The following is a 15244-nucleotide window of genomic DNA, read 5'->3' as shown; positions in this document are numbered from 1 at the left end:
GAAAGACTCACAGCTATAAACCCTGCCAAAGGTGATTCTAACATGTGTGGACTCAGGGGTGTGAATACATTTAAATTAGATATTTATATATTTCATTTTCAATAAATGTGCAAAAAAATATATTTTTTAATACATTTGGAATTTCAGGCTATAACACAACAAAATGTGGAATAAGTCAAGGGGTATGAATACTTTCTGAAGGCACTGCACATGTTCCCAGACCAAGGTCTTCAACCAGCTCTTATTTTTCATCTTGAGTTCAGGATTGACAGGGACATCTAAACCCATGCAGAGGCCCTATCGTCTGCTAATGTCTCTGACTGCTGATGTGTATATCTACTCCATATGTTGTGGGTTATGGCTGTATAGGGACCAGATCAATACAAGACATCTGTTGACACACAGGGTCATATATGTAACATGAAGTATCTCCTCGCTAGTCGGACTACAGATCTACATTATATGTATATCCACTGTCTCCAGAGATCTTATCAGATAGATAGATAAACCTGTAGGGGCTCTCTCTGCTTTAATGGATTTACATTCTCATCTAGTGAACATATTGGGAATACCTAACAAAATAGCAGCCATTCAATTTGTGTTATAATTCAGGATATAAATATTATTTTGAAGAAAAGTTGTTGGTCACCATGCACTAAAAATATATATTTTTTATAATATCAAAGTCTGTGATATTGATGGAGTTCTATCGGAGCCAAAAATAATATAATGTGGTGTCCCATAAGGCTCCATACTTGGGCCAATATGGTTCCTGATATATGTAGATAAAAATAATAATAATAATAATAATAAAAACTATGACAGGCACTCTGGTCCTTTAGAACAGTTCTGAGATATACTGTATCTTATATACATGTACAGTGCATTCGGAAAGTATTCAGACCCCTTGCCTTTTTTCACATTTTGTTACGTTACAGCCTTATTCTAAAATGGGTTAAATATATATATTTTTTCATCAATCTACACATAATACCCCACAATGACAAAGCGAAAACAGGTTTTTAGAAATGTTTGCAAATGTATATATATATAAAAAAAAAATATTTACAAAAGTATTCAGACCCTTTGCTATGAGACTCGAAATTGAGCTCAGATGCATCCTGTTTTCATTGATCATCCTTGAGATGTTTCTACAACTTGATTCAAGTCCACCAGGGATTTCAAGTCAATTGATTGGACATGATTTGGAAAGGCACACATCTCTCTATATAGCGCCCACAGTTGACAGTGCATGTCAGAGCAAAAATCAAGCCATGAGGTCAAAGGAATTATCTGTAGAGCTCCGAGACAGGATTAAATTGAGGCACAGATCTGGGGAAGGGTACCAAAAAATGTTTGCAGCATTGAAGGTCCCCAAGAACAGAGTGGTCATCATTCTTAAATGGAAGAAGTTTGGAACCACCAAGACTCTTCCTAGAGCTGGCCACCCGGCCAAACTGAGCAATCGGGGGAGAAGGGCCTTGGTCAGGTAGGTGACCAAGAACCCGATTGTCACTCTGAATGAGCTCCAGAGTTCCTCTGTAGAGTTGGGAGAACCATCCGGAATGACAACCATCTCTGCAGCACTCCGGCAATCAGGCCTTTATGGTAGAGTGGCTAGAGGGAAGTCACACCTCAGCAAAAGGTGAATGAAACCTGGCACCTTCTAGGCAGAGTTGCAAAGAAAAAGCCATATCTCAGACTGGCCAATAAAACGAAAAGATTAAGATGGGCAAAAGAACACAGACACTGGACAGAGGAACTCTGCCTAGAAGGCCTGCATCCCGGAGTCCCCTCTTCACTGTTGACGTTGAGACTGGTGTTTTGCGGGTACTGTTTAATGAAGCTGCAAGTTGAGGACCTGTGAGACGTCTGTTTCTCAAACTAGACACTGATGTACTAGTCCTCTTACTCAGTTGTGCAGCGGGGTCTCCCAATCCTCTTTTTATTTTGGTTCGAGCCGGTTTGCACTGTTCTGTGAAGGGAGTAGTACACAACGTTGTACGAGATTTTCAGTTTCTTGGCAATTTCTTGCATGCAATAGTCTAAATTTCTCAGAACAAGAATAGATCGACGAGTTTCAGAAGAAGGTTTGTTTAACTTTGTTTACACTGTATTTCTGAGCAATTTGATGTTATTTTAATGGACAAAAAATGTGCTTTACTTTCAAAACAAGGACATTTCTAAGTGCCCCCAAACTTTTGAACGGTAGTGTATGTAAATGTGATATTTCCGTTTTGGGGTATTGTGTGTAGATTGAAGAGGGAAAAAAATTATTGAATCCATTTTAGAATAAGGCTGTAACGGAACAAAATGTTGAAAAAGTCAAGGGGTGCTTTCCAAATGCACTGTATCTACAGTCGTGTGCAAAAGTTTTGAGAATGACACAAATATTAATTTTCACAAAGTTTGCTGCTTCAGCATCTTTAGATATTTTGGTCAGATGTTACTATGGAATACTGAAGTATAATTACAAGCATTTCATAAGTGTCAAAGGCTTTTATTGACAATTACATGAAGTTGATGCAAAGAGTCAATATTTGCATTGTTGATCCTTCTTTTTCAAGACCTCTGCAATCTGCCCTGGCATCCTGTCAGTTAACTTCTGGGCCACATCCTGACTGATGGCAGCCCATTTTTGCATAATCAATGCTTGGAGTTTGTCAGAATTTGTGGGTTTTTGTTTGTCCACCCGCCTCTTGAGGATTGACCACACGTTCTCAATGGGATTATGGTCTGGGGTGAGTTTCCTGGCCATGGACCCAGAATATTGATATTTTTTTCCCCGAGCCACTTAGTTATCACTTTTGCCTTATGGCAAGGTGCTCCATCATGCTGGAAAAGGTATTGTTCATCACCAAACTGTTCCTGGAGGGTTGGGAGAAATTGCTCTCGGAGGATGTGTTGGTACCATTCTTTATTCATGGCTGTGTTCTTAGGCAAAATTGTGAGTGAGAGAAGCAACCCCACACATGAATGGTCTCAGGATGCTTTACTGTTGGCATGACACAGGACTGATGGTAGAGCTCACCTTGTCTTCTCCGGACAAGCTTTTTTCCGGATGCCCCAAACAATCGGAAAGGGGATTCATCAGAGAAAATGACTTTACCCCAGTCCTCAGCAGTCCAATCGCTGTGCCTTTTGCAGAATATAAGTCTGTCCCTGATGTTTTTCCTGGAGAGGCTTCTTTGCTGCCCTTCTTGACACCAGGCCATCCTCCAAAAGTCTTCGCCTCACTGTGCGTGCATATCCACTCACACCTGCCTGCTGCCATTCCTGAGCAAGCTCTGTACTGGTGGTGCCCTGATCCCGCAGCTGAATGAACGTTAGGAGACGGTCCTGGCGCTTGCTGGACTTTCTTGGGCGCCCTGAAGCCTTCTTCACAACAATTGAACCGCTCTCCTTGAAGTTCTTGATGATCGGATAAATGGTTGATTTAGATGCAATCTTACTGGCAGCAATATCCTTGCCTGTGAAGCCCTTTTTGTGCAAAGCAATGATGACGGCACGTGTGTCCTTGCAGGTAACCATGGTTGACAGAGGAAGAACAATGATTGCAAGCACTACCCTCATTTTGAAGCTTACAGTCTGTTATTCGAACTCAATCAGCATGACAGAGTGATCTCCAACCTTGTCCTCGTCAACATTCACACCTGTGTTAACGAGAGAATCACTGACATGATGTCAGCTGGTCCTTTTGTGGCAGGGCTGAAATGCAGTGGAAATGTTTTTTGGGGATTCAGTTCATTTGCATGGCAAAGAGGGACTTTGTAATTAATTGCAATTCATCTGATCACTCTTCATAACATTCTGGAGTATTTGCAAATTGCCATCATACAAACTGAGGTAGCTGACTTTGTGAAAATCAATATTTGTTTAATTCTCAAAACTTTTGGCCATGACTGTATAATCTGCTCACCAGCCTGGCTTGTGTCTCTCTCTGTCGAAATATGATTCTGATTTGAAATGACATGATAGGTACAGCCTTTCATTTGGGGCACAAGAAGGAGCTCAAAGATTAAGCATAGATGCAGACTTCTAGAAAACAATATTGCTGCCAGATGGAGACAAGCTTCTCTCCAGCACTGCTTCTGCTCCTGGCAGACATAGGTGGCATAGCAGCATCATATAATCTACTATAATTCATTTATGGTAAAAAAAAATACATCCATTTAATCTGACATCCCGAAATGACAATGTCTTCAACATTGGCAGTAATACAAAAATTGTCGGAATATTCTCAGATATGCCTTTTTGTTCAAATTTGTATTGTGCATTCATAAATGAGAATCTCTCTGTTGGGTTCTTCTTCATTCAATGTGTTAATGTGTGATCTCAAGTGTGTCTTAGTTCACACTACAACGTGTTGTTATTCACTACAGATTTAACTGCTATTTGTCTCATTTCAGCTGTTGTTGTTGATTTTTGTTGTTGTTGGGACATACAGTAGAGTGCTCTCAGGCCCAGATAACTCTAGCTAACATTGTCATGTTGTCAACTGTCCAAGCATAGCCAGTCTGTGCCAGGTCAGTGTAGTGCTCCTCTTTGCCCCCATGTTGTGTGGGCCATGTGGTTCACAGTGTGGTACCTAGGATCATATTTTCCACCTGTGCCTTCAGAGTCCTGCCTGCCGAGACACACACACACACACACACACACACACACACACACACACACACACACACACACACACACACACACACACACACACAGCAAAACCCAATATTTACATTTTTATATTGCTGTTGTCAAGCCCCCAGGAAGCAAACAGAGCAGACGACAGGGTCTGTTTGTTCCCTTTGTGCAATTAGACTATGACACTGTCTGTCTGTCTCTGTCTGTCCCAAATGGAACCCTATGCCCTATATAGTATACTACTTTTGACCAGAGTCCAATTGACCAGGCCCATTGGACTGGTCTAAAGTAGTGCACCATATATGGCATAGGGTTCCATTTGGGACAGACACACTTTCTATCTGTCCCTCTTGTAATACGGAGGGGTCACACACGTTCTGAACCCTCGCTGTGGTTACTGTACTCACTGTACCGTTCAGCTAATTAACTTTGACTGTCATAAATTGTAGAGCAAATATGGGCAGAAATTAGTCCTTTCAGTCTGTCATGTGCACTTCCCACAATCATGGCGTATTGTGTTGACTCTGTGGATGAAACTACACACAATAGTATTTCTGGTAATTGCAGTCCATCACTCTAAGCATTTCTATCACCACACACACACATGCCTTACAGTGAACAGCACAGGTTGTAACTAGGGCTGTCAAATGCTATTGAAAAAAAAATTGAGTGAAGCGCAGGATTTGCTGTGATTAATCGCAATTCATCGCAAATTCAGAATTTGCTAAAATTCAGGTGTAATTTAAGATTTTTTCATACAAAAAACATTACAAGAATATTGATGTTGATTTCGTCTAATGACACGTTTAGCAAAATTAGGCAAATTTAAAAAGCACACTTTCTTTAACCTTATGTCGACTTGTTTTAACATTGCATTGTTATTTTTAGATGTATAGATGATGTAGTTGGTATGTTTTCAGTGTATCTTGAATGCTTTCAGACAATCACAATCACAAGAAAAAAAAGTGCACTAACATTAACTTGGGTTAACTGATTAACTCTGAAAGCCCTAGTTGTAACATAATGACTAGTTGTTAATAGTAGTAAGTAATCCTTTTTTTGCAATGTCTGCCAAAAAAGGGAGGGGAAAATGCACCAGTCTCTTTCACTTCAAAGACTTCAAGAAGATAGATAAAATTAGAAAAAATGTATAATTTCAAAAATACTCCACATCCTCTGCAGAATATACAAATACATGAACATTTCATTAAGTTGCAATTCAATGCCATGACACATCTCTATATATCATTATATTGCCTATGCACAGTGTGACAATACATCCCATCCAAACCAACCATTTCCAAATCCAAAACATTACACTAATTAGTTTCACAGATTCAAACCCCTGCCAAACCCCTAAATAACCCAAACTAAGTTCCAAACAACTCAGCCAACTTTATGAATGGACCTGTGCCTGAAAGAAGTCACGGGCAGCCAACCACTGTGTATGGAGTTTTTATATGGCGCGTTGCAGCACCTGAAAGAGTTGGCTTGTGCATAAACGGCGAAAACAATTAGCGTCAAGCAGATAAGTCCCCCTATAATCCTGTTTATGGTCGGAATCAGGCAGATGTGCCTAGATTGATCCAGACAGGACAGGGCGCCAGCACCAGTTTACTGTAATCCCACCTCCCCCCTCTCCTTCCCTTGTACATCACTGTATTACTGGAGGGAAGGAAACGGGTGAGGGGGACTCTCCCCCCTTTCTAAAGCCTCAAACTATCCCCCCTCTCTACCCCCTTTTCTGAGCGCCTTTTCCCTTGTACCCTAATATATCACTGTTGTCAATATGGCCCTGTTTGTCATTGGTCCCTGTCTACAGCCAGCTCATTCTGTCAATCGGGGGAGATTGTCTTTATTCCCTCTAAATCAATTGGATATTTTTGTAGTGGCCAACATTACAGCCAGCACTCAAAGTATTTGAACAATTTCAAATCGTATTTGGACCCAGGTCTGGAAGAAGCCTGATCACCAGGAACAGATGGTGTCAGCCGGGGTGTCCCGCTAAGCTCAGCAATGTGAGAGGATAGATGGTAGTTAATGTTCTGAAACACTGTCTGAGGAACAGGCTGGGGCCGGGGCTGGGGATCTTCCTAATGAAGAAAGCGTTTCACATGAGGAGAGACAGACTCATTTAGAGTAGAGAAGGAGTCACAGTCAGGACAGTTGGCCATCTTGGACAAAGAACCCAGATCTGTTTAATTGGAGTTGTGTCTGATGTTGATTGTCTTCAGCAGGAGGGCCAGGGAGAATGAGACACTAAACAATCCTGTGATGTCACACTCTGTCAACACATTACCCATTAAGAGTTAAAGATCCAATGAAGCTGTTTTTATCTCAAGATCAAATTATTTCTGTGTAACAATTAAGTACCTTACTGTACTGTAATTGTTTTCAATTAAAATGGTCAAAAAGAAACAAAAATTGCTTCTTTACAAAGGGCAATTTCTCAAGCAACAATTTTGCTAGCATTGTCTAGGGGAAAACTGAAAATTAGCTGTTATTGGCAGATAGGTTTGGAACTCTATTTCTTATTGGTCTATTAACTAATTTACCACATGGTGATGTCACCATGGAAGGCCAAAACTCAATCCCACGAAAACAGGCTGAAATTTCAGGCAATCCTTTCAAACAGCTTTTACACTAAAAGGGCATTATCATAATTTTCACAATTTCACATTGTTATTCCAATCTCATAGTGTGGAAATAAATATTATATAAAAACAGGAAAATCACGTTTTTGACTGCACTGGGCCTTTAACACTTTTAAAGCTATTATCTCTCAGAACTAAAGCTATTTCTTTGTTCAAGTATAGGCCTAAGCCTTTATGGTGGCATGTCTTTGCTTCCTGTGTATCTCCAGGTCAGTCGGAGACTCTGAGGCGTACAGAGTATGTGCTTGCAGTGAAGGAGTGAAGGATGTGTTTGCAGTGAAGGAGAAGAGACATCGGCCAGCAGACAGGGGGCACTCTCATGGGCATCACTCTGTTCCACTGTAAGAAGAATGGACCCAAGCTGAAGGACCATGCCATTCACTTTAACAACATGAATGTGGACCACTGTGAGATCTGGTTTAAAAAGAAGGAGATACTCAGTGGTAAGTGTGCTTCACAAAAAATACTTTAAACATATGTGACTGGTTTCTCTGACAAATATTAAGCCTAGTTCTAGACTCAGTGGCGATTTTGCTTTTAAGACTGAATCTAGATCTGTTAAACTGGCTCATATAGTATTTGGTTTGACTGAGTAAAAAAGATGGAGAACATCAACTAATGTAGTGCATTTTTATGTGGACTCAACCTATGGCCCCAAACTTAATTGTACTACCCTAAGTGGGCTGTGCTTTTGACAAATATTTGAACACCAAACATATCAGGGAATATATGTTCTACAGCAGTTTGCAGTGATGTTGTAAAGTGTAATCAAACATTTATGATGCCAACAACCCACAAAGATTTTGAGACATGCTCTAATAAAGCAATACATTATCGATCACTATAGCCACTAGGATATCACAATCTTTTTACAGGTTGTCACACAAAGACATTCTCCAATATCTTCCTGTTGTGATTTTTTATGACTTTTTTAAGCAGCACCCCTGTGTGGTTATTGGCTCTGTGTGTGTCTCTAGGAAGAGACCTGGCATGATGGGGACACCTGTCTCTGAGGGCCCTGCTGGGTTGGACCATCTAGGCAGCCTGTCCTCCTCCCCTCTCCACCCACTGTCTCCCCCTGTCAGTCCCGTAGAAGGAAAGATAATTACTAACTACAGGGTGGCCACCATCAACCTGTTCTTCAGGCCCTTGTGGCCAACACCTCCACATCGTTCTCCCACCCTCCTCCTCTCCAGCGTAGTCTAGGGCAATGACATGGCCATCACACAAAAAGAGTGCCCATATCCAACACCTTTCAATTAATCTACTACATGCTGCCTCATCAGACATAATATCCTTGACAATCTCAAATATCCACCCCAGAAATGTTGCCTAATATACAGTACAGTGTGTGCATAGAATGCATGTTGGAGTTTCTGTAAGTGAAAAACCTGGTTTAGAGATAGCTCTACCAGGTGCAGCTTAGACAAGCACTAGAACGCTAGACAGCCCCAGTTAGTGACACTGTCTGTCTGTACATAATGCTGTGTTAACACAATTCAGCGTAATCCCTGTAACGTTCGTTATAGCAGCAGCCAGCTAATACTACGTGATTAGTTCTGCATTAGTCATCTGAGATTAAAGGGGATTGTTGTTATGTTAGCTCAATCTAGCCAGCATTACACCATCTCTCCTTTCACAGGCCTGTCCGCTCTGTTATAGCCCTGTACTGTTCTGTTCCTCAGGCAAACCAAGGATGTGTCCAAAATGGCATCCTATTCCTTATATAGTGCACTACTTTTGACCAGAGCCCTATGAACCTGGTCAAAAGTAATGCACTGCGTAGGGAATAGTTTGCCATTTAAGACTCAGTACAACTTTGGCAAAGCCGACTTTTAAAGTTGTACCTCCCTCAGCCTTAGGAGGATCCAAAGCCTTGGCTGTGTTCCAAATGGCCCCCTATTCTCTATATAGTGAACTAATTTTGACAAAGGCCCATATGCGTCTGGTCAAAAGTAGTGCACAATGTAGGGAATAGGGTGTCATTTGGGACGTTGGCCTAGGGTTTTCGTGTGAGAGGGCTGCGAGTACTTTGTACTTTAACATGAATTTATTAACATAATTAAAACAACATGCCTTGAGGCGGCCTACAGGACGCTGAATAGCCTTATTTATGAAGAAAAAAACATACAAAAACAATCATTAATTGATTCGATATTGTCTTCTTTTAAAAAATATTATATTATCTGGCATATTTGGGTTATTATGATGCAGAATGGATAATCTTATGAAACTAAGCCTGGGCCCGTATTCAAAAAGCATTTTAGAAGAGGAGTGCTGAACTACAAGCAGTTTCGTCTTTTATCATTGTACAGAATATTTTTCTCCAAATGTAACACAGTGGCAGTGCATGTGCAATACTAAATTAAATCAACAAGAGATATTGGTTGTTATAAAACCTGCATCTCATTACACTCAGGTGCTGGGCGAATATGGTTCGACACAGATTCATATAATAAATAAATATATGGGTCTGGCTTGATCTGACAAAGATCCACTGCGGCTTGAAATATTGACCCTGTTAAAAGGTGGTATTAGGAGCATAATGCAGAGCCCTTAGCCTTCACCTGGCACAACAAGGCCTAAGTAAGTACAAAGTAAATTAAGGGCATAACAGACCTTGTCCTTATCAACAATAAACATATAATGTTATATACGATTAAATAATAGCCATCAACTACATGAATCATGCATATATTCATATAGGCTCTATACAAAGAGTTAAAACATAAAGGGTAAAAAAAATCCTCTCCATTCTGTTGTTAAACAACTTAGCTAACGGGTTTATGTAGTTCTCACACTATGACTTATCAATAGACATATGAATTCAGTTTAGAGGACAATGGTCAATGGATCAACTCTAAGTTGAACTCTGAGCTTTTCCCCCTCTCTTTTTCTCCTCTCTCTTTCGCTCTCTCCTCCACTCTCTCTTTTCCTCCCCCCGAGGGCCTTTAGCTACGACAACAATAAAGTTCAACTTGATGCAGGAGTGTGACCATCCACTTTGACAAGAGCACCAAGGCCATATTATCTGTCCAGAGAGGGGAGACGGCCTGGTGTGGGCTATGAGGGGCCTGGTTGGTCTGATTGACCTGCCCAACACAGGACCCACTAATCTGTGAAAGAAAGGGGGCTTTGAAAATGCCATGGAGGTGATTGTAGGATTGTAGCTCTACACAGCGTCGCTCCACTCGCACAAGGCAAGGGTATCAGAAAGACACGGACATCCTGCCTTGAGCCTTGTACAGGTGCTGCCATTGTTAGCGCTGGCCTCTACACATGCTGGTCTGTCTGTGACCAGGCCTGTGACATTACCAGACGACTGATGGCTGGTTTAATCTGGTGGCTGACACCCTCAGCTGGACCACGCCACCTCATGTGTCAGACCACATCACATGGCTTGTCACTGCGATGGCCCAGCAATGACCACAGCACTGGCCAAGGCAATGCCTCCATTTGGTTTCCAGCATTCAGAATCCATCTCTAGGAAAGGAGAGTGAGGGGTTGATAAAAAAGGCAAGGAGGGAGACGGGGTTATACAGCAGCACCTTTTGTGTTTAACTGTCAGCTGGGACACTCCCTTCATTGTGCAACGTTATTAGAGGCTCCCTGGGAAACGAGGGCGCAGGGATACACCGTTCCCACTGTAACAGGTGAGAGCTCCTGTAATCCAGCATACCACAGTTTAAATTACCCCTGTGGGAGAAATGATTCAGCAGCACCACTGACTTAACAACAGCCTTATAATAAAATAAAAGACATCCCCCTGTGGAAAACAGAGAGAGAGAGAGAGAGAGAGAGAGAGAGAGAGAGAGAGGAGGAGCTAGAGGAGGAGCTAGCACACCGTCCTTTATGTTCCATTGTGTGAGGCTATCAAGGTATAATTTTAACAGGCAGTCATACGCGGCGCGGACCAAGGTGACATGTGGCCCAAAGTAATGTATTTCTCTCCCAGGCAGGTAAGTCAGTTAGCTAATGTGGGAAGCTAATGTAGTAAAAGATAGCAGGATGCATCTGTTCTTCAGGACACACACACACACACACAGAACCTGGCTAAGGCTGTCTGGAGGAACTCTAATGAAGGAGCTGAGAGACAGAGACTTCACATCTCAGAGCACACAGGAGCCTAATATCCACCACTTAATGTGACACTGAAACTTCATTATCACCTTCTATCAGAAAGGATAAAAAACGAAACATCTGGGGCTGTATTTATAAAGCATCTCGGAGTAGGAGTCTCTGAGTAGGAGTCTCTGAGTAGGAGTCTCAGAGTAGGAGTCTCAGAGTAGGAGTCTCTGAGTAGGAGTCTCTGAGTAGGAGTCTCAGAGTAGGAGTCTCAAAGGATCTCCGCCTGTCCTTAGAACCTTATTTATCATATGCAAAAATGTTAGTACAATCAGTTGCATAAAGTTCATTAATTAAATTGCTTTACAGCAGATGACCTATTTGTCAGTGTGTGCCCAGCAACCTCCCCTCTCCTGGTGTGGTCATATCCTCTGTAGGATATTAGTACTCTTCCTGGTTGGATGAGTGTATGAAGGACATTACCCTGGTCCTTGCCTGGTAGCTGACTAGATGAGTGTAGAATGTTAGCCTGGTCCCTGTCTGGTAGCTTACTAGATGAGTGTAGAATGTTAGCCTGGTCCCTGTCTGGTAGCTGACTAGATGAGTGTAGAATGTTACCCTGGTCCCTGTCTGCTAGCTGACTAGATGAGTGTAGAATGTTAGCCTGGTCCCTGTCTGGTAGCTGACTAGATGAGTGTAGAATGTTAGCCTGGTAGCTGACTAGATGAGTGTAGAATGTTAGCCTGGTAGCTGACTAGATGAGTGTAGAATGTTAGCCTGGTCCCTGACTAGATGAGTGTAGAATGTTAGCCTGGTCCCTGTCTGCTAGCTGACTAGATGAGTGTAGAATGTTAGCCTGGTCCCTGTCTGCTAGCTGCATGGATTAGTGTAGAATGTTAGCCTGGTCCCTGTCTGGTAGCTGACTAGATGAGTGTAGAATGTTAGCCTGGTCCCTGTCTGGTAGCTGACTAGATGAGTGTAGAATGTTAGCCTGGTCCCTGTCTGGTAGCTGACTAGATGAGTGTAGAATGTTAGCCTGGTCCCTATCTGGTAGCTGACTAGATGAGTGTAGAATGTTAGCCTGGTCCCTGTCTGCTAGCTGACTAGATGAGTGTAGAATGTTAGCCTGGTCTCTGTCTGGTAGCTGACTAGATGAGTGTAGAATGTTAGCCTGGTCCCTGTCTGCTAGCTGACTAGATGAGTGTAGAATGTTAGCCTGGTCCCTGTCTGGTAGCTGACTAGATGAGTGTAGAATGTTAGCCTGGTCCCTGTCTGGTAGCTGACTAGATGAGTGTAGAATGTTAGCCTGGTCCCTGTCTGGTAGCTGACTAGATGAGTGTAGAATGTTAGCCTGGTCCCTGTCTGTTAGCTGACTGGATGAGTGTAGAATGTTAGCCTGGTCCCTGTCTGTTAGCTGACTGGATGAGTGTAGAATGTTAGCCTGGTCCCTGTCTGGTAGCTGACTAGATGAGTGTAGAATGTTAGCCTGGTCCCTGTCTGGTAGCTGACTAGATGAGTGTAGAATGTTAGCCTGGTCCCTGTCTGGTAGCTGACTAGATGAGTGTAGAATGTTAGCCTGGTCCCTGTCTGGTAGCTGACTAGATGAGTGTAGAATGTTAGCCTGGTCCCTGTCTGTTAGCTGACTGGATGAGTGTAGAATGTTACCCTGGTCCTTGCCTGGTAGCTGACTAGATGAGTGTAGAATGTTAGCCTGGTCCCTGTCTGGTAGCTGACTAGATGAGTGTAGAATGTTAGCCTGGTCCCTGTCTGGTAGCTGACTAGATGAGTGTAGAATGTTACCCTGGTCCCTGTCTGCTAGCTGACTAGATGAGTGTAGAATGTTAGCCTGGTCCCTGTCTGGTAGCTGACTAGATGAGTGTAGAATGTTAGCCTGGTAGCTGACTAGATGAGTGTAGAATGTTAGCCTGGTCTCTGTCTGGTAGCTGACTAGATGAGTGTAGAATGTTAGCCTGGTCCCTGTCTGCTAGCTGACTAGATGAGTGTAGAATGTTAGCCTGGTCCCTGTCTGCTAGCTGCATGGATTAGTGTAGAATGTTAGCCTGGTCCCTGTCTGGTAGCTGACTAGATGAGTGTAGAATGTTAGCCTGGTCCCTGTCTGGTAGCTGACTAGATGAGTGTAGAATGTTAGCCTGGTCCCTGTCTGGTAGCTGACTAGATGAGTGTAGAATGTTAGCCTGGTCCCTATCTGGTAGCTGACTAGATGAGTGTAGAATGTTAGCCTGGTCCCTGTCTGCTAGCTGACTAGATGAGTGTAGAATGTTAGCCTGGTCTCTGTCTGGTAGCTGACTAGATGAGTGTAGAATGTTAGCCTGGTCCCTGTCTGGTAGCTGACTAGATGAGTGTAGAATGTTAGCCTGGTCCCTGTCTGGTAGCTGACTAGATGAGTGTAGAATGTTAGCCTGGTCCCTGTCTGTTAGCTGACTGGATGAGTGTAGAATGTTAGCCTGGTCCCTGTCTGTTAGCTGACTGGATGAGTGTAGAATGTTACCCTGGTCCCTGTCTGCTAGCTGCATGGATTAGTGTAGAATGTTACCCTGGTCCCTGTCTGCTAGCTGCATGGATTAGTGTAGAATGTTACCCTGGTCCCTGTCTGCTAGCTGCATGGATTAGTGTAGAATATTAGCCTGGTCCCTGTCTGCTAGCTGCATGGATTAGTGTAGAATATTAGCCTGGTCCCTGTCTGCTAGCTGCATATATTAGTGTAGATTATTACCCTGGTCCCTGTCTGCTAGCTGCATGGATTAGTGTAGAATATTAGCCTGGTCCCTGTCTGCTAGCTGCATATATTAGTGTAGAATATTAGCCTGGTCCCTGTCTGCTAGCTGCATAAATTAGTGTAGAATATTACCCTGGTCCCTGTCTGCTAGCTGCATGGATTAGTGTAGAATGTTACCCGGGTCCCTGTCTGCTAGCTGCATGGATTAGTGTAGAATATTACCCTGGTCCCTGTCTGCTAGTGTTACGCCCCTGAAAAAGGGGAGAAATAATCACGAGAGTGATACGGTATTGTTTCCTCAACGAGAACTTTTACTGTAATCATTTTACCAAAGTAACACATTTTACACAAGTAACACATTTTACAAAACAACAGATCTACAGGAAAGAGCTAGTGTTGTAGGGTACAAGGCTTATTCAAGTCACAACAGTATACACTAATTCACTGAAACATACACTCATTTCAATATAACTGTCAAGCACAAAGCTTTAACTCAGTAAACCATAACTCAATTTATCAACAGTCAATCAAGTGTTTGAAAAACCCTTATACACATAACACCGCAACATATCTTATTAGCAACGCACATGTTCATTCACATGTTCATTCACGATCGACATAAAATGGCAGCTACTCTCAGTATGAAGCTAGCCTTAGCTGCAACCGAGCAGGGCTCACATTACTCTGCAAACGTAACTCTAACTTTCTCAAGATGTTACCAAGACACACCTTAAACACTCTTGACATGTTAGCGAGTTATTACATTTAAATGACTCAGTTTTATCATCAATATCGTACCTGAAAAAGGGGAGAAATAATCACGAAAGTGATACGGTATTGTTTCCTCAACGAGAACTTTTACTGTAATGAGGAAAAGACCGCGATTTCCCCGCGAACTTGAGTGGAGACCAGAGCAATCGGTCTCAGACTCATGGATTAAAGAGCATTTAGTAGATCACAGATTAACACTTTTCCCCTTCAATTAGGCACCACAAAATAAAGTAATCAATATAACGTTTACACATTTCTTTTACAATTCTTACCCTTTGTACACTTGATGGATTTTAACTTTAACACAATTATATGAATGTTATCAATCTCTATCAACTAATACAGAATGCATGATCTTTTTAACCTTAGATGTTTTAAGATT

General features: G+C 42.3%; 1 protein-coding gene across 2 annotated transcripts in view; it reads left to right on the top strand.

Moving 5' to 3' along the window:
• Window positions 1-15244, top strand: part of LOC115161004 (ceramide kinase-like protein) — a 100252-nt gene that overhangs the window by 6217 nt on the left and 78791 nt on the right. For both annotated transcript variants that reach the window (XM_029711637.1, XM_029711635.1), the window contains exon 2: window positions 7499-7732. In XM_029711637.1, the coding sequence (XP_029567497.1) occupies window positions 7609-7732 (124 nt within the window). In that variant the 5' untranslated portion in view covers window positions 7499-7608. The remainder of the gene's footprint in view (window positions 1-7498; window positions 7733-15244) is intronic.

The sequence above is a fragment of the Salmo trutta genome, chromosome 24 (assembly GCF_901001165.1).
Source record: "Salmo trutta chromosome 24, fSalTru1.1, whole genome shotgun sequence".
NCBI classification, from domain to species: Eukaryota; Metazoa; Chordata; class Actinopteri; order Salmoniformes; family Salmonidae; genus Salmo; species Salmo trutta.
The sequence above is the reverse complement of the archived record's forward strand: the minus strand, read 5'-3'. Positions and strand labels throughout refer to the sequence as shown.